The following is a 23,223-nucleotide window of genomic DNA, read 5'->3' as shown; positions in this document are numbered from 1 at the left end:
ATGTTAACTGTACTTGGTCAATGAAAGTCATAAAAGATCGATAAACAACTTTTGTAGCAACTTTGTTTATTAAAAAAGAAAATAAGAGCAACTGTGGTTATTGAGGAAGAAACTAGTTATAGTTCATAGTTCTTAGTTACTTCCTTATAGAAAGAGTTTTCTATCTTTCAATTTCCACAAAGGAAATGTGTTATGGAATATTCTATATATTTTCTTTGTGAAGCAACTGTACTAGCCTATATGATATCATAGGTCGATCTCATATCCCGAGATACCAGATAATGCTTTGTATTTTAGTGCCCTCAAAGCCGATTCGAATATTATCTCTGGCTTAGAAGATAGATCCTAATTTAAAACCTAACCTAAGATTTCAAGCAACTGTAATTACTAAGAAAGGGAAGATCTGTGATTTTAGATTGTTTCGTTCCTTTGTTGTCACAAACAAGATCACATTTTATCTTGTCTTAAACATTTAGCATAGACGCAGTTTATTAAGAGTAATTAATTAAACACGATGATCTGTACTTAGTCTGATCTTAAATCCTTGAATCCGTACTCAGTTCTATTTATCTTTTTACTCAAGGTTTATCTTCGTTAGTTCTCTAAAGAAGATTAAAAGAAAAGTTATTATTGGAAAAGAACAAACTGATTTATACCCAGTCTGATCTTGACCTTTTTATCTTGTCCTACAATTATCTCCATCGATATATTTTTTCATACACAAAGTTAATAAACAAAGAACAAGAATAGATTAGACCATCTCGCATTAAAAGAATAGAAAAAAAATTACTAACAAAGCTTTGTTTAGTGCCTGGCAACAAAACTATAGATCATAATAAATTAGAAATATATCTCCAATTGAAATTTACGATTATAATTTCCATAAAATTTAATTTACAACTTTTCATCCATTTTCTTTATGGCTCTCTAACCATATAAACAAGATAATCACTTAAAAAAAAAAAAAATTTATAATTAAACTCAAAGTAATTCCAGATAGAGTGGAGACAATAGAGGAGAGCGTGGACAGTGGTGTGGGCAATGAAAGGGATCGAAACGGAAATGACAACTGGTTAAACCCGATCATCCATTGAAGCTATCTACTTTGACCTGGTCGACATCGTTTAAACTTTTTTTAAGTTGTTGTTGTTGAAATAGTATTATTATCATTGGGGAAAAAAAAAACATATTTGTAAAGCGAAAATTTATGACATGGCCTGCAATTTGCATTCGGTATTTATGCATTGGGGCCACGAATACCACCTGGTGGTGCTAGTGGTGCTGGTGGTGTGGTTCCACGCTCTCCATACTGTGTCTAATATCTCATTCCAAAAATTTTTGTCGTAATTAAAAACTTAACGTTTCATTTTAGTTTTTGTTTTTGTTTTCCACCCAAGTTGAACTAATCACAAAAATTAACGTAAATGATGCTGAACAAATTTTCATTTTATGTTAGCCTAAACGAAAATTAACAAAAAAAAAAAAAAAAAAAAAACTAAACACAAAAAAACCTCCAACCAAAATCTACCTGCTGCTAGAGGCGAATTCTGTTCCTCCTTCTTTCTTTCTCTTCTTCTGGTCTTCTGGGGAGACTGGAGGAACTGGAACTGGAACCGAGTATGATCTATCCACTCTTTTTTTGCTGGCTACCCACTTGAAATTGCCAAGTCAGTGAACAATTAACAGACAACAAGAAATGTGTGCATAATGAATATGCATGGGCAAATGCATTTTTCTTTCCTTTTTTTTTCTGCCATATGGAAAAAAATAAACCAACTATACGCCCCTGACTATATGTATATACATGGACGACAAGTACAAGTAATATACAAATATATATACTTACTTACTCACTTACTATGTATAAGTTTAACACGTAAAAAATTAGATAAATTTGCATAGAAATTGCAATGAACCTTAACACAAAATGTGGAAGAAATAGCAACAGGTTAATGGGCTCTATGGACACTAGACTACAAAGTTGATGTGTTTCACAATGGAATTACTTTAAATCTTAATACAGCAATAATCTTAAGTAAATTATGGCAATTGACTTAATCAGAAACAGAAATGAGGCAAGTGTTATTAATAAATGAAATAGAAAGTTATTTTTTACCTCTGACTAGCACGTGCTAGTGATAAGAATTACTACTATTCAGTTATTTAGCGGACTGATATTCCAAGCAGTATTTCTGGGTATCGGAGAAGTTCGTGATTTTCATGTGAAAAGAGGATCGCTGAAGAGATTCTCTCGTAGTATGGAAAGTTCTCCAAAAGTATTTTTCAAGAATTATTTTATGAACATTTTTATATATGAGGCTAGGTTGGCATGAGGTTGATCTTCTAAAACTAGTTTTTTCAAGAACCATCAAGTTCTATCCACAGTAGACCAGAATGTCAAATCTTTACCCTTAAACCAGTTGGGAATTACAACTAAACGAAGCGAAAACAGTTAGGTAAGCATATACATATGTACATATACATATACATATAAGCAGATAAGTTTTATATTAATAGACAAATACAACGAAGATAAATTAAATTGGAAAAACGACTTTAAAGCTTATGATTACTTAATAAAAGAAAAACTTATTTTAGAATCGACTAAAAGACTACAAAATTGTAGCAACTAACTTACTTTTAAGTATCCTCTCGTGTTTGAAATATCTTTAAGCTATTTCATACAAAAAGTAATTGAAATGACTTCATTAAATTCTTTAATGCAGCTGGTGACATATTTTTTTAAAAGAATTAATAATTAAGGTAAGTAATTACTCAAAAGTAAGTTTTTAAAAACATTCTCCAATATTTTGAGTTGCTTATGGAGCAATTGTTAAAATATTTCTGATATGACGTGATCCATGATAAATACCCATTTTATTTTTCTGTGTTGCCTAGTGTTGGTCATTAAAACTTGTTGTAGTTGTTGCTGTATTTATTAACATATGGTTTTTGTTGGCATTGTTGTTGTAATTGTTGGCAGACTTTTGAACCCGCAGCTAGTTTAAATTAAATACTATTTTTTTTTTTTGTTTTTTCATTAAACTTAAGTATATAAATTTGTATAAAATGTTTATTTTTTTTTCATTCTGCTTGTAGCCACTTGTCTCTGTGTCTCTGTGTGGCTACTGTTGTTGGCCAGTTTCTGCATTTGGTAATAAAGATTCGAATCAAAGTTTCTTTTTTTTTTGATTTTTTTTTTCTTTTCGTTTGCTTTATTTATAGCACAACAAAAATTCTGTAGCAAGTTTGCCGCCGTCCTGAGCCGAACAGAGTTATTAATGCTTGGAATTTTCATAATCGAAACAAGTTTTTCAACCGGCAAACCAGCAGCCAAACAGCCAGCCAAGTCAGGCAAGGAAGCACGCGCAGTCGCAGTCGTCTGGCTTGGAATAACTAACGCCTCTCTCTCGCGCCATCATGTGCCCCAGCACCAGCACCAGCCCCAGCCAGCTAGCCAGGTTTGGGGTTTGAGGCAATGCCAAAGCCAAGTCAAAAAGAAAAAGTTGCAAGTCCCCAGTCCCCATGCCAGTCTCAGTCCTCCTCAGTTCCACTTGGAGTTTGTTACCTTCCCCAGAGTTATGGCAATGGCAAGACAAGCACACGCCTTGCGCGAACAGGTGAAGCGTTTAACTGTATGTCAGGAGGTAGCTCAGATTCAGGTGGGCGGGGGGCAGGTGAGTTTGGGGGACAGAGGATCATACCAATTGACTCTCAATGCTCTTTGGTGACTTTACCTTGGCTTTGGACCGCAGAGAGTTGCGTTTTATGTCTACGACAACTGTAAAATTCAATGTTTGATCATAAAAACAACGCCATATGGTTAATAGTCAGCGGACAAATGATCAACCAAAAGTATTTTTCAATTGAGATTCCACTAAAAGTGTTGAATTCGAAAATTCAGTAAGTTTTCATGTATATTTTGTGATAGTTAAAGTGAAGCTAAAAGTTTGCTAATTAGTCAAAATAAAAAGAAGTTTTAAAATATTCCGCTTAAATCATTTACATAATAGACAATTTTCTTGATATTCTATATTTGATAAGAAAGAACTCCAAGGAATTTATGGAAAATATATAGACAGATGGATGGATCCATAGAGAGATAAAAAGATGGATAGACGAATATAGAAAAATAGTTTGATACATACATGGATATATGTAGATAGATTGGTAGAAAGATGAATACAGATGGATATAGCTCTGAACTTATAGATAGTATGATATTTAGATGGATAGATCGAAGTGGTCTTTCACCGTAGGCCAACGATACACGGACAATTTTTTAACCAATGAAATAATAAAGAATTCAGATAAATAAGAAAACTAAGAAAACATACAGTGCTCTAGAAATTTAAGTCTATGTACTAAGAAATATAACCCAAGCCCCTTTCAATGATACCAAAGTTAACTAAAAGTCAACTGAAATGAGTAGAAAATATTTTTGTTGAATTATTCTTACCCTCACAGTCGATCAATATCTTAATGTACTCCAAGAAGTTCATTTTAATTCATGATTATATTTTATAATGTGCAAATTGGGAAACAAAATTCATTTGAATATTGAGATTAAAAATGAAATTCAGTTTTCGTAACATTTATCAAGCATTTGCGTGTGCTTAAGCAAAAGTTATGAATACACGTAATCAGGTTTCAGGGCATTGGTTTTCACTCAAAAGACACACACACACGATGACTGAATGCCCCATGGCCAGGGACATGCACTTGCAACGGTGTGGCAGAAGCAGCAGCAGCAGGTAGCACAACAACTTAAAAGTTCTTCGTTTGCTTCCAAATTAACCTTCTCTCTGTCTCTGCCCTTTTCTCTCTTTATCTCCCTTTAGATGGTGGACGGCAAAAGCTGTAATTTGCTTAAAAGCAGCGAACAAATAAAGGGTTTCAATGGCCCTTTTCCACTACTACTCCTCCCTCTTTGTGCTGGAGAGATCGGAGATCGGGGGCAAACCAGACAAAGATAATGAAACGCCAGCAGAAGAGATCAGTGACAAGTGCTTGGACCTGGCGTCGTTCTCGTAGTCATCGTCATCGTCATCGTCGTCCATGTCGTTTGTTGTCTTCTTAGGCTGTTTGGGGAAGACAGCTGCCGCATTTTTGACTGGGTCTCTCCACCACGGGACGACAGTCAACGTCATCCAGCATTCAACGTTTACCAGCCACCATCTTCATTTAGCTACCACTAGTCCTAGTCCTAGTCCTAGCCATACTCATAGTCATAGTCATAGTTTCCTTTTTTAATTAAATGCGTGTAGGTTTTCTCTTTGACTGCACTTGACTTGATGTCCAGCGACGTTGGCTCAACATTTGATTAAGTGCCCGAGTAAGGCCAATTACATTGAACCAAGGCGAGATCAGCTAAGGCCAACGTGATTCTTAAGAAGTCAGTAAGTGCATGGGCGAATTGGACGCCAACACAAATTTGACTATAATCATAATCAATTATTTATTGCATTTTCGAAAATTAATTTGCCAATGTTTTCTGGAAAATTGGTTTCCCTTTGCTCATCTCAGAAAAGTCTAAGTAGAAGGGCAAGGTTTTCTATAAAAAGGACAGAAAAAAGTGTCATGTAGAATGAGACCCAATTAGAGTTAATGAAAAATCTTGCTGTTTTACCATGATTCTATACTTAGAACTTACTTTTTAATGCAAATGCTGGACCATAGACTATACCTAGTTAAGGAGCTAGCACATTTGTTGAGTCATCATCAAGGAAAGAATTTTCCTTGATCCCTTCTAACTATAGTCCCATCATTCCTTCTGATCAGCAAAGTATGCAAATAATCATTTCACATTCCTTTTATGATGTAGAAAATGGCAAAAAAATTAGCCTCACATCTTTTTACATAAATCAAAACTGAAAATCTTGTGAGGTCTCAAAATATGAAAAATCAACGAAATATCCCCATACCCTGATATTAGACAGAAAAGCCATTAAGAATAAAAAAAAACCAAAAGTCAAGTGCAAAAGAGGGTAAAGTGCTGGCTGATAAATACCCAAAGGCGGCCAAGCGAAACGTCGATAAAGACAAAAAAAATAAAAGAGAGAAGAGAAAACAAAAACCGGGACCAACAAGATCGAGGGGAACCTTATCACAAAAATAATATACATACAAACACACACACACACAGCATTACATACATATATTGTATGAGGAAAGTATGAGTAAGGAATTTATTCATAAATATTCGATGTCGGGGAATCGGAGTTGCAGTTTGAAACAGGTTCAAGAACTTTTTCTATGAGACAGAAAGTCCAACTGCAAGTCCAAGTCCAGGTCCAGGTCCGATGCATTGGTCATGATAAAAATTAAGTATTTATTAAACTACCAGAGTGCAATTGTTGCTTGTAAGTAACTAACTAAGTGTGTGCGTGTGTGTGTGTGTGTGCATCTTAAGTGGTCGGCAGACATTGCACGATAATCATAAGGTGTGAAAAATTTATGAGCACTGCGTGCACTTTTTTGCGCATGTGCACCGAAAAAACACAAACAAAAACTGAAGCTCCCCAAAAGAGAGCTCCACAAACACACACACACAGACACACACAGACAAAAGTGAAGGTTATACATAAGAATGGTTGGTCATTTTACAGGATTCATTATAAATATGTTTTCAAAAGCAGTCAGCCAAAGATTTCAGTGAATTCATAAAAGCTGTTTAAGGAACTTATCAAACATGAAGAATTTTTCCATAAATATAAGAGGTAAATTTATTTGTTTTATATGATGTTAAATTAATAATAGCCTGAATGTATATTTTATAAATTTATTTAAAATAATAATAATAAAAAGATATATATAAAGACGTAACTAAGAACGTTTCGAATGGTTTTGGGAACTTTCTTTAATTACAAGAGTTTCAAAACTATTACAAATTTAATTATTACAGGTGGGCACGAGGTGGGGAGGGAATAAAATTAAGGTCACAAGTGTTTAGGGTTGGTCCCTGATGTGATTTTTACTCAATTTATCATGAAATATCTCTTCAATGTGGTTTCAAAATTTACCAAAAAGAAAGAAACATTAGTAATGGAATGAGACCTTCATATACTCATGTGCAGCTTAAGATAATGACGAAGCAGGTCCAATAGATTCTTCATTATCTAACGGGACAGGGTGTAAGTTTGGAAGCTCCAGTAGAGCTCAGTCGCCCAAAAATCAGACCACGAAGTGGTTTAGAACACTTTTTTATTAATACAAGTCTAGTTTATTCACCACGGTTAAGGTAACAGATACTCAAGAGAAAACTCTTATGAACACTTTCAATGTTCCTTAACATACAAAAACAAGACAAGAATTTAACTATTAGGTCAAAGATTAGTTTCCAAAAGTTAAAAGGCCTTTTCCAAAAAAAAAATAAACATGAATTCACTAAAAAACTGAACTGAAACTCTCATTAAAAAAGGTTTTTTTTATTTTAACCCTTCAACCTAATTGAGTAAAAAGAAGGCCAGCAAAAATAAAAATATTTATTGACTATTAGTTTTAACAATTATTTAGGGATCCTCTGCCTGGAAAATATATTTAGAAAAAGTTAAAGTTCATCTGTCTTGGGAAGCAAATTTAGGCTGGAACAACTTTACTAGATTTAAGAAATGAAGAACCTTCTTCTGGACTGGAGCAATAAAAAATGCCCCAAAATACTTGAATATAGTAGCTAACACCTAATATTTTGACTAACTCTCTCTGAACTGTCGTAACAAGCTTTCAAGCTGCCAAAAATGTACAAATAAAACCCAAGAAGTTCACATCTTTACCAGTTGACCCGGGATTTCAATAATGTATCTCTTATGATCTTTGACAGCCACTAAAATGGACGAGGAGAGAATGTTTCTGTGGTTCTACTCAAGTCAAACCGTAACTAAACACTAAAAATCAAAAAATGTTAACCGCAGGCAGGAAAAAAGGAACAAGTGGATAACTTTGAACAAATTTTTACGAGATGATTTGCAGCCGCCAAGTCTCAGTTGGAGTCATCCAACGGTTTTAAGTGTCAAAGTTGTCAGGTTTTGGCACTCGAAAGAAATTGAAATTGGGCTAGGACCGAGCCGACCGACCGACGACCAAGGCAAACCAAAACACAGCAAAGCAAAGCAAACCAAAACAGATTTATGGCCTGTTAAAATGTCGACCGCAAAGTGCCAGGCAATTGGTTAAAAGCTACAAGCCCAGATACAATGCGACCGATAACAACAAAAGGGGAGCACGCCAAAGCGAGGAGCGAAGGAAACAAACCGAAAGGAAAGAATGGAAACAAAACCAAAGTCAAAAGTATGCGCCATGACCAAAAAAGGACACCGAACCAAAGCAAAAGTTTCAAGTTAATAAATAAAAGATGGTCCGAGAAGAAACCCCAGAAAAGGGCAAAACAATTGGCAACTCACAAATATGCAGACGTGACTTATTTAGGACAAATTGTTTGATTTACGTTTAATAATGGTCGCAATCAACTCGTAAGGATCAGCAGCAGAAGCAGACGTAGAGTGGCAGAAAGAATTAATCAGTTTAACTAGAGGCAGAACCTTTGGAGTGGGCAAAGATTTAGCTCTGTCTCCCTCTCCCTCTTAAGTAGTCCCTCAGACAGTTGGGCTCTGTCTTGCAAGTCCTCTCATATTCATGATGATAACTATGAAAAAACCATGAGGAAATCCAAAGGCGACAATGAAGCATGTCCACATAGGTTCATATGCTTAGCATGTAATTTGACACCTTCGACATATGACCACCATCTTACCCTCTCTCCCTCTGTCTTCCTTCTCTAGTTCTCTAGTGTCGTCGTCGTCGTCGTCTGTGAGCCAATGAAGCGTTTTCAAAGCCAACAAACATAAAATATAAGAAATATGCATTCGCATTGGGATTGAGACTTAGGCTCGAGGACGCTTTGCTTGACTAGGTAAGGAGACAAACCGGCCAATAGGTCATTGCACTTGCAAATCAAAGATGACAACGTGACACGAGAGGCATAACAGGAAATTTTTTACATTTTTTAAAAACTCGTGTTAAACATTATAAGACAAAATAAGAACCAATATTTATCAGTCGTCTTCTAGTTGGGTTTTAAAATTAGAATAGGATTAGGATTAGGAAAATTAGAATAGGATAGCTTCAGGGTCTTTAGTAAAAACTAAAAGTGCTCGGAGCCCAAGGCACAATAATGGGTTTAAATACTTCAAAAGTTTCTGGATTCTCTTATGACTCCCATAAAACCTTTATGAATGACTGAATCATTGGACAGTGCATCCTTATTGAAGGATTATTTCTTTGAATATTCAGTCAAGCACTGAATGAGATCGTCAACTTTTTTAACTCATATTTTTTCGATCATCACAAGACTCCATTTGATCACCCTTTTTCTTGGTAACAATCAGATTTGGTTTCAATAAAAAGATGTAAACTACAATTGTCTGCAGACAAAATGTTCATAAAGCATTTACCCATGTAAAGTTTTAATCTTTTTTGGAAACTTAGCCATCATAAGAACGAAAACTAAACTCGGTAAAGATCTCCCATAAGTTGAAACCATCTCCATCTATGGAGATACCATCATGTCTCGCCAGGCAATTGAATTGAATTTTTTTGGCTGGTGTTACGAAAATTTATGTACTCTTGCTTTTTGTTTCCCCTCTCGCATTGTTTTTTTTCTTTTCTACATTTTTATTATTATTATCGATCGTGGTCGATGGATGAAAAGGAGCCACAGCCAGAGCCAGGCAGGGCCATTTGCTTCGCTTCATTTCACCTTGCCTCGCCTTTAGTTTCGTTTTTTTTTTTTTTTTTTTTGGGTTATTTTGAATATTTAATTTGTGACATACTTCCAGCTTCGATTTTGTACGGCAGAGCCCCTCAACCCCTCCTAGACCCTGATATTTTTGAGTTTCTTGTAGATGTTTTCTGTTAATCGCTGCTGCTGACTTTGTATATGCTGGATATAATTAAAATTTATGGTTAATGCGCTTCAAGTTAATTCATTAGTCGCCCCCCCGCACTCCGCCACCTTTCACATGCATAGGTTTGGTTCGTTGAGAGGCTTAATTAAAAAGTTTCATAAATTTTAACAACTAAACACCTGTTGTTCCCCCCAGAGAGAAGAACCCTGGCATCGTTTGCGATGGGTCAAAGGTTGATAAGAGAATTCATATACAATAAATTTGAAATCCAAGAATGCAAGAGGATTCGATATCCTGTTTCGGCATTATCAATAAATACTCTGTAGATGGATATTTATTATGGCTTTTTAATGAGCAGTATACAAATTATGACGATCATCAAGCAAGCAAGTAAGAAAAAAGGAGACGGTCAAGTGCTGTCCCCCAACGAAATGATCCTCCAACTACATGTCATTAGCATGCAAGAGGCAACAACCACATGTATAGGGAATGAGAGAGACCCTGCCAAGTGAGGAGACCCAAACCAAACCTCTGGCCGACCAGTTGACAGTTGTCAAATCCACTTACGCCCATCATGGTAAACAGTTTTTGACGAGCCTGCTGAAGGATTTATTTATGTACATACATATGTATGTAACGGCAGACAGAAGAAAGAAGAGACTGCCAGACCGTCAGACTAACTCACAGACGGACTAATAAGTGCACTCACACATAAATAATTACAGAGAGAAGAACAGCAGAACGAGTATACATAGTTAAAGAATGGTTTTCTTGCCTTGACTCATGACTCTTATTTGCTTGTGTGCTACCTGTTGCCACCTCTTTGCAGCCAGGTGCCTCCTGCTTAGCCTTCCCCTCATCATGACATTTTAATGGAAGAAGAGCCCTGAAAAGAGGAACAAAAAGTTCTGCCGGATCTTTTTCTATTTCCGTAAAGTCAATAACAACAACAGCAGCTCTAAAACAAAAAGTCTGTTTCTTCAAAAATTTCAATTGACTTGTCAATAGATGAGAAACTGTAAAAATATTGACTAAACTAAGAGGAATATTGCAATACTCTAATAGGAAATAATTATAATTTTTAATACTTACCCAAAGGAAAAGCGATTAAAGTTAAAAACAATCTGAAATTAAATGAAGAATCATCGATTTGATGATGATAATATTAATAAGAAAATAATAAATACTCATCTATATTTTAAATGAAATGTTAAATTTAATATTATCAATTTTGCAAACAACAAAAGAAGTTCCTTAAACCAATCAAGTTAATATCAATCAAATCCATAAGAATCTTATAGTAACTTACTATATTTAGAATATCAAACTTAGAATCATTAGAACAAATTTTCAAAATAGCTTAAGCCAAGTTTAGAATCCAAACAATTTATATTGTTCGAAATTCTAAATAACATTGCTCAACATTTTTAATTCTCGGTTCAAAAAACCTAACCCTACTTTCTAGGGCTAATTCTACCTATGAAGGTATTTGGAACTGTCAATATTTTGGCCAAGTGTATCCGGAAAACACGTTTACTGACAAACAAAAAAAACGACTCCAATTCAGATGATCACAGAGACATTTTTTAGAGTAGACAAGTACAATGCATTCTCTTTTTTTGTATTTTTGACTGAATCGAAAGCCAACTGTTTCAATAATAAAAATAAAATACATAAAACAACAAAAACCATTTTATATACTCTTTTTATGTCCGCAACATTAAATGTTCAGCTGTTTTTTTTTTTTTGTGGGTTCGTTCCAGGTTTTTGGAAATGGTTATAAGAGATAGGTATTTGTAAATTTATGGTTGAAAGAACACGCGCAGTGCCAAATTAAACAAAGCAACAACAATATAAATAAAAAATTAAATGTGGATCGAACAGAAGTAATACAACAAACAAACCATAAAGAAGACAGAAAAATAAAACGACAAAAAAAATTGTGAAATAATTTCACACTATTTACGAGTGGAAATCCGTCAGGTTTGACAATTGATGGCTAGCACATTTGTCTTTCACTTGTTGCTTCCCCCTCCTCTCTCCTCTGCCCAGCACAGTCCTCACCTCATCACCTTTACCCGTCCTTTATCTATATAAGTCTATGTATTTATGAGCAACTTCCCATTGTCTGGGGCCACTTCTTGTTCTTCTGAAGACGACGACGACGACTCTTGGCGGCCTTTTGAAGTGAGCTCGTTTTGACAAATGTGTGTCATTGCTGGGTAACGACTACAATGTTTGAGATTCTCTTTTTTTTTTTTTTTACAATATATTTTATTATTATTTTTTTATTTGATTTGTTCGGCAGAACGGTAAAAACCAAACAAAGTGACTGGCATGTGAAGATGAACTTGATGCTGGGATGCTGATCATGATGACGGCGATCCAACACAGACACACATATGTAGGTACAATCGTTTCCACCGCTCACCAAAACAACAAATCTAGATCCCTTCTATTCCAACAAAGATACTGATTTGGTTTTTCGAAAGATACAAACATGAATTTAAAAGGCGGTAAGAAGACTCTTTAAACGCTTTGAACTGCTTTTAAAAGTGATTTGCCAATGAATAGAATTTGATTTTTAACCAATAAAATTGGTTTCACATTAAAGTATGTAGAAGTCAGAGATTCAGGATTCGAAAACTCTATACAAATCGACTCTTCCTCTAACTATAAGTTGACTTTTTCCATCACTCTATATCAAAGAATAAGTTAAGAGTAAATAGGTCTTCCTTTAAGTAAGTTTTTGAAGTGTTTTTGCTTTAAAAATAAGTCACATTTCTTTTCTAATTCTAATCTCATATTCTCAAATAAACTTTAATTTAGAAATATGCTCAGTTTAGAAATATGTCAGGAATTTAGTTGTAAGTTAATTCACATTCATTCGCTTCAACTCCTCTTACTCCTACTCCTACTCCTACTGAAAACATCAAGTAGAATTCCAGCGAACCGTCACGACAGATTGTCATCAGGAAAAACCTAGCGGACCAAAATAGAAAATCCAAGGAAAAAAGAAAAGCGCTTAATTGCAAGTATTACACGTTGGAAAATGATACCAAAAAGTTCGGTTTTTTTTTTTTTTAGAATCCCGTGCAAAACTACAAATGCCACAGACAAAAAGCATGGTATTTCTTGTGTTGAATAATTTTTGAGTGTGGCGACACCAGAAAGCAGAGAAAATTCTAAAAACAAAAAAAAAAAAAAACCAACAATTTTCCAAAAAATCAACTCGACGGCGGCGACAAACGACAAATTTCCATTATACTCTTTCCCATATGTGAGTCTTTTGAATGTCGGGTCCTTCCTTTGTGAAGTCGAAAGGAAAATTATTAAGTATATTAAGTACAAACAGAATGCTTCTAATCTACCTATCTTGCTCATGATTAAGTCAAGTTTTTCCTACCAAGTCTCTTTCTAAAACATAATTTAAAGGAAAATGTAAGCCCCAACTATTCAATTTCTAGTTTTGCTTCCTTTACCTTAAAAAAGATGTTTAAAAAGTGAGTCTACAGGTTAAGGGATTAGACAAACAACTCTGTCGAAATCCATTCTAAAGTTATTCGGAAAAGTACCATTAAGAAAAGGTTTTCAGTCCCTCTCATGACAGCCAAGGTGCTCAATTTTCAAGTTGATGAGCTACTGAAACTGAAAGGACAATGGGTATGTCTATGCAAGTTCCGGTAAGAAAGTGTTGCTATTTCAAGGGTATGCAATTCGCTATTGCAGAGGCTTTTTAACAGATCATCGATGATCATAACAGTTTTCTAGAGAATCAGCTGGTGATTCTCTGACCTTTTCGATGTGGCCAGTAAGTATGTATCTCATCTCATGTATGCTTGGTGAAAAAATCAAACCTTTGTTTCTGTATAGTTCCCTCAGAATAGTATAATGTATATATTTGGATCCTATTATACACATTTCCCTATAACTTCCTGCCATTTCGTGTATCTATAAATTCCTAGAATATTTCAGAGTATTTCATCTTTCATACAAACTTCAAATTTACAGATCTCAGTCTGTAGTAAGATTGTAGAGGGGGGTAAATAATTTCAACATTCGCCTCATTTCAGAACCCATCAACGACGACACGGCAAACCGACAAAATTTCCTACCCCCCAACCACAGCCCCAACGTTTCTTCTAAATGAAAATCTCGGGCACAATTTTCATTTCAGTCAAAAGTTAAGAGATCTTTTGCCACACACACGCCCCACCCCACCCCGCCACTCCACATTCAACCCTCCCACACCCCCAAGTCCCTCGATGAAGATCTGCGTAGGAGGTAGGCGTTGTCCTCCTCCCCCCATGCTCCGTCCTCTGAATGCTGTCAACCATTGTTGAAAGATTTTCGTGTCGTTGTTTCCATGCCGCCTGCCACCAACAGACATGAATTTCTTTCTTCCCATCTTTTTTTTTTTTTTTTTTTTTTTTTTTTTTGAAACATTTTCAGAAAATGTTTTTTATATTTTCATCGTGGTTTTTTCTTCGTGGTGTACATTTAAAAAAAAAAAAAGATTTAGCAATAGCAATGAATTTAGTTAATTTATGGCATTATTAATGACATTTCGAAATATTAACAGAAAATAAAAAACGAGAAAAACAAAGAGCAAAAAAAAAATCAAGAAAAATTAAAAAAGAACGGCCAGGAAAGAAATGTTTGAAAACCATTTCGAACGCAATTTTTCGAGTCATGTGAGTTGTTTTTTTGGTTTTTTTTATTCTACATCTTTTTGTCATACAAATTCACTAGGCCAAAGTCATAAATATATATATATAAAGACATATATTTTTTTGTGAATGGCACTAGCCGACGATCCCAGTTCGATTCGTTTCATTTGGTTTCGATCTCAACCAACCTGCATAATATGCTAATCATCTGAAGAAAAAAAGAAACCCAAAACCCCCTCCAAGAGCAAAAAGCAAACGAAACCAATCAATAGAATCCATAAATTGTTCTCTTTCGTTTCGTTTAACAGTAAAAAAAAAAAAAAAAAACACACTAAATTCCAGTTGTCTGTTCAACCACAACAACAACAACAATCAAATTTATACATTTATATTTAATTTTGTGAACAAAGTATGGCATATTATGCAAATATTTGATAGACCTCTAAGACTCGACTCGATTCGACTCGAGACTCTCTTAGAGACTGAGTTCCCCCTTAGCAACAGTTATGAGTGAGTCCAAAAAACATTAAAAATGTTACGGGTGAAAATCACTGGAAAATGGATTCGACTTTAACGTACTTAGTAATAACTAAAATAATTAGAGAGGAATTAAAATTTCACACAAAAAACTAGTTACTGGCTGTTGGGAAATTTCATTTCGATGCTCTTCAAATTTCGATACCTTTTTGAAGAAGAAGCCCGATTTTTATCTGGCAGTATAATGTGCTATGCCCACCACTGCAAATACTGCCAACTGTAAATCAATGGAATGGAAAATTGTAAAAACTTTTAGACTTTTTGCAGAAATCTCCTTATCCTGGGGGGAAAAGAAGTGAGTAAATTTTGCACTCGTGATTGATAAATTCAAAGGTTTTAGGGATATAAAATTTGTGAAACCTTTCAATTTTAAAAAATAATAGCTAAAAATATTCAAAATGTGATCCTATAATATCAATAAAGTAAATGAAAGTTAAAGACCCTTTTAAACATTTCGTAATACTCAAAAAATTTTAAATTTTGAACCACTTTAGTAAATTCAATAACCCTTCTTAAAAAATTTATTAAAATTAAGTATGAGACTTGAAGTTTTGAAAAATGCAGCTTAAAAAATGTGTAAAAGAATCCTATTATTATCCACTAATATCCAACAAAAAACTGTATTTAAAATAACTTTTTAAGCAAATGAGAGTCACAGATTCTTTCAAACATTTTATAATCTTCAAATACCTTTCAATAGATCATTTGAATGTTTTGTTTGTTCATAATGAGTATTAATTTACTTCGAAACAGTTTTCAAAAATATGGCACAATCATCATCGTTGCCTTAACCTGTAAGTAAGATAACCCTCTGGAGGATGGGGCCAAGCGCAGGCGCTTAATTAGTGTTATTTATACATATTTATATTCTGTGATTTCGACATATTCTCGCTCTAATCGAGAATTCAAAACTGTCTTGCGTCTACAAAAATTCCTTTGGAGTCAACTTTCGTGAACTTTTGTTGGGCAGATTAGAATCGATTTGTTTGTGGCAAAATGAGATCAGGCAGAGAATCGGTGCGCTATATAATATAATAGACAAAAGTGGATCATTCGGTTTGTGTCTCTGTGTGTGTGAAAAACCATGAATGAATATCGTTAGTCTTCTTTCGCTTCAAGGCAAAGGCATCTAAATTTAGATCATTAATCTATATAAAAAAAAAAAGATTATTTATAAGAAAATACATTAAGAAAATTTACGAATTTTCTGAAATTGATTTGACATTTTTATGGAAATATTAAAAAATCAAAAAAAAAAATACATTTTTCGATTGCATAATTTGTTTAGTGTAGAGATTAGAGATCAGAAAAAATTTCCAGAAAATTCAAAGCTAGTCGAATGAAGATGAGATGCCAGGGGGGATCGGTTGGGGTCTGAAAGCATATAATTTGCATAAAATCACCTGCCTCAAAGACACACACACACACAAAACATATTCCGAAATGCTCATAAAGTTCCACAACTTAGGGCGGAGACATCTATACACTGTAAGAAATAATCAGGAAACTCTAGTATCTATCTATCTCAAATATATGCAAATTTTCTCACTCTGTATTTGAAAGAAACAGACCACAAATATTTGCATAAATTAAATAACAAAAACTATTTTACATTTTTAATGAACTACAAACGGTGGAGGGGGGGAAAAGCATGAAATGATTATATATCCATCCAATATGTACTACTCTTTTATCGATTTATGCGCTAAGGTGATATAAATTAGAATTTTATGACTTTCAACAAAAATTGTGTCAACGATCATAAGCATAAATAAAAGAATCAAAAGAAAAAATAAAAAAAGTTTGAAACTATGAAATTAATTAACATTTATTGGTGGGGTTTTGCCGCCGATTTGGTAGAAATGAAAATCGGGTTAAGTCTGGAAAGTGCTTGGAATTAGGAGGAAAGTACAAAAAAACGGGAATGGGGGAATCTCTCAAAGTTCATATGTATGTACATATGTATGTACATCAGTATGTATGTATGTATGTATGTGTAATATCAGTTGAGGCTTAAATATGATGAAGGAAAACCAAAGTGACTTAATATTGACACAACCAGGCCCGCATTCACTCAAAATACCGCCCTGGATAAAGACGTGAAAGTTTGCCCATCCTCCCTCAGAAATCTAAAGGCCTGGAACATTTCACCAAAGTGCCGCTATTCTAAATAGAGCTAAAGTATTGAATAATAAAAGAAGAAATCTACATTTGTATTAAACATACATATGTACATACATACATATGTATGTATGTATGTACATAATTTCTTTGATCCAGCTTCAGTGAGAACAATATTAAAGGATAGAGAATGAAAGAGAATATCACAAAGGAGTGGAATGGAACGAAGAAATCAATGAAAACTTACCGTTTAGTTTTATTAGCTGTGAATTTTATTTCTCAATCACACACACACACACAAACTTGATTACACATGTTCATTCTGACAATTTAACTGCACTTGAAAAATCACAAAAACAAAAACCAAAAAAAAAAATTTCTTAGCTGCCCCCTAAACCTTTACCTTCTTTTTCTGAGCATCTTTTGCCTTTTCTTTTATTACATTAACACAAAATAACTTTCGCAAAGTCAAGGAAAAACAATGATGACTATTTAGAACTTTAAGTTGATCTTATTTATTTACACCCAACAAAAATTAAACTTGCCGAAAACGGGAAAACGAAATCAACCGAAGAACGGCATTTTAGAGTTACCAACTAATCTCAGCATGCTTAGCATTTATCCAATTGTTAAATAAATGACACAATAGCATACAGGTTAATTAATTTTACTTGTGATTATTAATTGCAAATTGCATTTTACTTTGCAACAGGTTGAAAAATGCCGCCATTTCTATATATCCGATATTTCGATTGTCAAATTTGTAATCGGTTAAGTTATCGGTGGGGTTGAGGGCTACAATTTACCATCTTTGGATTCCGCAATTATTATTATTTTTTAGTAGAAAACAAACAAAAAAATTATTAAAATTAATGAAATGGATGATCCGCTAAAACCCAAAGCCGTGCCATTGGCAGCGGAAACAGTTCTCTGGTTTGAATTCCTGCTAGATCCGCACAAGATAACACAACACTTGCAGCGTCCCAATCCCGGTAAAGATTTGGAGCGAAAGCCACATCCACACACAACCACTTGTAACTGAATGACAATTTTCTGTTCCTCTATTTTAGAGCCCAGTGCTGTGGATTTGATTATACAGTTTATTAGCATGACGCCGGATACGGTGATGACGTCGGTGGTGACACCTGGCAGTGATTTGCAAAGCTTGCCGGGATCGGGAGTAGCAAACACACCAAGTGCCTCGGCGGCACTGCAAATGCCTCGATCTCCCGGCGAACCAGTGGGTCTGCAATTAACTCGTAAACAGTTGGCCCTCAAGATTCTGGAATTAAAAGTAGCCACATGGTTGAGGTGGGATTTAGATATGCTGGAAAAGCAGCTTCCAGTGGTCATGCAGCTTGGTCTGCTGCGTGATTTATGTACCATCAGCTATGGGCGACCAGTGGCGATACCACTGGCTAGTGATTTCAATTTGCAAATATGTGAGAAAATATTCTGGAGGGGATTGGATTGGATTAATTAATAATAACTATTCTTTTTTGTTACAGCGGCCAGTGGGAATGAGCATGCTGCACGTTTTGCTTTGACCATTTATCACAGAATGCTCCTCCGAATGCAGTTAATCAAGGAGAATGCTTTAAAGGCTCCACGGCCTATGAACATGTGAGTTAGCCAAATGACACTAATCCTAGTGGAACTAATGCCCCTTTCGAATAGGTATCAATGTGTTGATCAATTTCTGGACACTCCAACGCAACCTTCCATAGAGTATCTGCAGCAACTTTGCTCTGCCTCCTCCAGTGCTGGGGCGAAACCCTTCTATGTATTCCATTATGATAGTTTTGTGACCTTACAATGTGATGACCTGGGCAGTGGTCAAAACTATGACCTAATGCGATTGATCTCACACCAGGAGTTGCGCGCTCAGCTACAATTCGAATTGGCTCACTATTATCTCTTTACCAAACAATATATTCTAGCCCGAGAGGCAGCTGCCTCCCTGTCGGAGCAATCTCCAAGCTATTCCCAAACAGACGGATATGCATTTCTGTCATATACGCGCCGAAGAGCTGGAGGGATTGCTCCAGGCATGCGGCATAAGTTCACAAAAACCCACACTCTTGGAGAGATTTCATAAGTCCATGCTCAATAATTTCGCGGATTTGTTGCCCATTCTGAAATTGGATAATCGAGAGCGAGAAATTCCTTTGGTTAGTCGACGACAACTGGAATTGGATTTGGATGCAGCCATTTCGGCGGGTTCACTCAAGGATTCTCAGCAGTTGCCTATGCAGGTAGCGGCCCTCAATGTGGTGCGAAATATCTACGAGTGGGGCGACATTTTTGGTCAAATGGAGTACTTTGAAAAGTTCAAAGATTTGGATTGTCTGCCGCCTCTTATAGAGGGCATCAAGACAGCTCTACCACATTGCCGGCAAGGTGGAAGGACGGCTCTCAAGCATTTTCTCATTGATGGCATACTCATTTATCATCAGAGCAATCAAGGCACTAATCAGGGACGACAATTACTTCAGTCTGTAAACAAATTGAAAATCTTTACACCAGCTGAGCTGGAGGATTTGGAAGAACAACTGCAGCAGTCCTCTTTGCCGGCACTAAACAATTCTTTAGCCAACATTAATGATTGGCTATGCCACTCGAAAAGTAAGTCCAATAATTTCTCCGTCTAATGTGATAGTAATCATCCGTTTCCCATTTTAGTGACCCGTGTGGATGGAGCTGCCTTGGAGAGGCAATTGATTAGCTGTTCCAATGCCAATACAGTGCGCATTCTCTTGGTCAAATTGTGTGGTACAGAGCCGGGTAAACCTCTGTGGGCCATTAATCCAGCATGGGATGTGCCGCAGCCGCTTAAATCCCTGATTATGGCTATGAATGCTAGCTTTATACAAGATTTTAGCTATGTACTCCTCGGCAAGGCTCGTGAATTGGCCAATCAGGGCAATCACATTGATGCCGTGTCCATGTTAAGTGTCCTGAAATCAGAAATTCAACGTAAGGAGCAACCAGCTCCAGTCAATAGTCAATTGATGGGCAAGCTGCTTAACTGGGAGATTCTTCACATACAGATTACTCAATGCCTGGAGGAGTGGCATCAGAAACCTTTGGATCTGCAGTCCCTGAGTGGCAGATGTAAGCAATGTTTGGGTGCTTGTTCGGGAGATTCGGTTATACCACGCCTGGAGATTCTCGAGAATTGTGCAATAATGTTGCTAAATTTGACGGAATTCGCACCTCTTCTCTACCTGGACAAGCGAGCTGGTCAATTGGAGCTGCCCGTTTCGTTTGCGGCAACATTTATTGAAATGGAAAAGATGAAGGGACCAAAGAAAGTGTGCCGGGATGCCTGGGAACTGATGTTGAGCATGTTTTTAAATGTACCCAAGAGGGCCAATGGCGGTGGTGGAGGCGGTGGCGGGGGCATTAGTTCCTTGCAAGCTTTCCTCCAACGTGTTCGACATCAGAGTATCTTTGGTCTGGCAATTTCCATGCTGGGCAAGATGCATAATATTCTAAAAGATGATCCCAATCATGACCTTAATTGCGAATACATGCAGCTATGGCCCACGAGTGTTAATAAGTGAGTACCAAGATAAATCTCATGGAATGTCTAATTCAATTCTCATCAATTTGCCCTTTCAGTCCCATCAGCTATAGTTTAAGGAGCATCTGCGAAACCCTGCAGTGGCTTTTATCGGAGGCTCTGTCGTATTACCCCCAGACAATATCGTGGCTAAAGATGAAAGGAGATTTAGAATTGGCCATTGGTAACAATGAATCCGCCATGCGCTGCTATGTCAATGCTCTGGTCACGGGAACCGACTATTGCACCCTTCCTCTCCAAAGGAATGTGGCCGATGATTATGTCATACGTAAAATGATACGCTGTGCCGCCAATTTGGGTTGCCATATGCAGGCCACAGTGCTCTGTCAATTTCTCGAGGAGATTGACTATGGTATTGTCTTTAAGAATCTAAGCGAGAAATCCTCAAATTTTACCGATGCCATGGATGCGTACTATAGCTGCATATGGGATACCACTTTATTGGAATTCATTGTAAATTTACATGCAAAACGTGGTGAACATAGTCGAAAGCTGGAGGCCATCTCCATGATGGGCACTTTGGAGTTGAATGCGAATAACAATGAAGAGATCAAACGGGAAAGCTCCATGGTTAGGAAATCTCGTTTCCTGCGAGCTCTAGCTAAACAGTATTTGCTGTAGTTGGAGGAGGCGGATTGTGTTTACCTGTCCATCATCCTCATCCACCCTCAACTTCACCTTAAGAACCCTTCCCCTTTAAGATCAAGACCAATTTGATAGTTTTAAGTTACAAAAGTGTGTTTTTTATGTTAGAAATAAGAATTAAACAAGAAAAAATGTTTGTGTAATTATTGAAAACTTATTTAGGGCGTCTGCCACGCCCTGCACCACCGCCGCCCCCAATTTTAGCCTTCTTATTGTTGGCACTCTTTTTAGCCTCCTCTGCCTTGCGCTTGGCAGCTGCTACCGCATTGGGGGAACTGGGCAATGTTTGAAAGAAACTATCCAGTCTCACTTGAGTCTGAGCCTTCTTAGATTTCAATAGCTTTTTGGCCCCACCTCGTACCCGTTCCTCACTAAACTGACGTTCACCACACAGGAACTTAACCAGACCTTCCTCATCGGGTTCCGTCCATTTGAGATCTATTGCAGAAGCATCTGCCACTTCTGGTTCTATGAAGAGTTCCCGGGCCACCTTGTAGTTCCAGTTCTCTGGGACGGTGTATTTGCTGGTATCCAAATTATCTAATATGGTCTCAATATCTCTATAGGAATTGATCAGCTCGATGGCACGTTTGGGCCCAATGCCTTTGATGCTCTCACAATAATCGCAGCCCAGGAGGATGCAGAGATCAATAAATTCCCTTTGATTTAGTTCAAGTCCCTGGAGCAGCTTTTCGTAGGTGAACTCCTTGACTGGCATCTTTCGAGCCTCACTGTAGGTAAGATAGCGTAACAATTTGCTGGAACCAAAGGTTAGAGCATCCATATCCTCGGTGGCCGTGGCATAGACCTTGCCTGCCTTAACCAAAGCGGCACACTGGGCCTCGGCCTCGCAGGGTGCCTCTACATAGGGCACACCCATTAGTTTCAGCAACTCCTTGGCCTCTCGGGCATGCTCTTTGGTCACACGTACCAATCTTCGATTGAATTTCTCAATTTCAGCTTCATCGCCCGCCTCCGTGGCCGCTTTCAGAGCCTTTTCCGCCTCCTCGCGACGCTCTGCGCGCTTGGCCAATTCACCGCTTTTAAGATCTGGTGGCTTACCATCAAACACATAGACCGGCTTAATGCCATTATCCAGCAGGCGGATGGTGCGATAGAACATTCCCATCAAATGTGATGTGGGATCACCGTTCACCGTGGCAAGTTGGGCACCTTCCGAGCGCACAGCAATGAGAAATTGGTAAAGACACATGCTAGCATCGATGGCCACTTTGCGCCCTAGTCATAAAGGAATCAAGAAACCATTAGCCATTCAACAAATCTATAAATATTTGTAGCTCACCAAAGAAATTTTTGATCTCACTCTCACGTATGGCCTGGGGAGCCAAATCGGCAATTAGCTTGGATAGGCCCAAAATTCCCATGGCAGGGGCTTATAGATGTAAATGGAGGATGAAAATATTTGCAAGATGTTGATATAACGCCAGCGTCTGAGTTTATGTATATCCTCCTCCTTGCTTCGACATAGACCGCGCGCTTTTTTTTTTTTGGCACAATAAATAATGTGACCAGAGCGATTGCAACTGGAGACGCTGGCGTAGCGCAAAAAACTATTATCGATACTTTGAGTACACCGTATACAGGGACACGCATACATGCAATTTGGAGTCCAAAAAAATTTCAGAAATACACTTAGATGTAAATTATATAAATTGACTATTTCGAAGTAAGAAATTAAATACTGAAATTAATTAATTATCTAAAACTGGCAATTCAAAATATTTTTTGGAACCATCTAAGT

At 36.7% G+C, this 23,223-nt stretch overlaps 2 protein-coding genes and 1 long non-coding RNA gene across 4 annotated transcripts in view; 1 reads left to right on the top strand and 2 right to left on the bottom strand.

Annotated features, from left to right (window-relative positions):
• The window catches only part of LOC137577574 (uncharacterized), a 122,127-nt gene extending 104,180 nt beyond the window's left edge, over positions 1-17,947 (bottom strand). The window contains exons 1-2 of one of the 2 annotated variants that reach the window (XR_011032430.1): positions 17,478-17,947; positions 10,995-11,026 (exon numbers count right to left, since the gene is read on the bottom strand). This is a non-coding gene — a long non-coding RNA (uncharacterized lncRNA). The remainder of the gene's footprint in view (positions 1-10,994; positions 11,027-17,477) is intronic. The other variant, XR_011032429.1, reaches the window with a different exon arrangement.
• Positions 17,948-18,014: 67 nt separating this feature from the next.
• Positions 18,015-21,604, top strand: IntS8 (integrator complex subunit 8). The gene is given in 7 exon segments (XM_068290240.1): positions 18,015-18,222; positions 18,301-18,672; positions 18,739-18,853; positions 18,908-19,190; positions 19,192-19,855; positions 19,913-20,792; positions 20,855-21,604. Coding segments are annotated over 7 exon segments (3,012 nt in total). The 5' UTR covers positions 18,015-18,107; the 3' UTR covers positions 21,438-21,604.
• Positions 21,537-23,010, bottom strand: Fen1 (flap endonuclease 1). The gene is made up of 2 exons (XM_068290241.1): positions 22,765-23,010; positions 21,537-22,700 (listed from the first exon to the last, which is right to left on the bottom strand). Exons 1-2 carry the CDS (start codon positions 22,844-22,846, stop codon positions 21,616-21,618), a joined length of 1,167 nt encoding a protein of 388 aa, XP_068146342.1. The 5' UTR covers positions 22,847-23,010; the 3' UTR covers positions 21,537-21,615.
• Positions 23,011-23,223: the final 213 nt, after the last annotated feature.

This window comes from Drosophila tropicalis, unplaced genomic scaffold, assembly GCF_018151085.1.
Source record: "Drosophila tropicalis isolate 14030-0801.00 unplaced genomic scaffold, ASM1815108v1 contig_593, whole genome shotgun sequence".
Taxonomy (NCBI): Eukaryota; Metazoa; Arthropoda; class Insecta; order Diptera; family Drosophilidae; genus Drosophila; species Drosophila tropicalis.
Note: the sequence above shows the minus strand (reverse complement) of the source record. Positions and strands in the feature narration are given on the sequence as shown.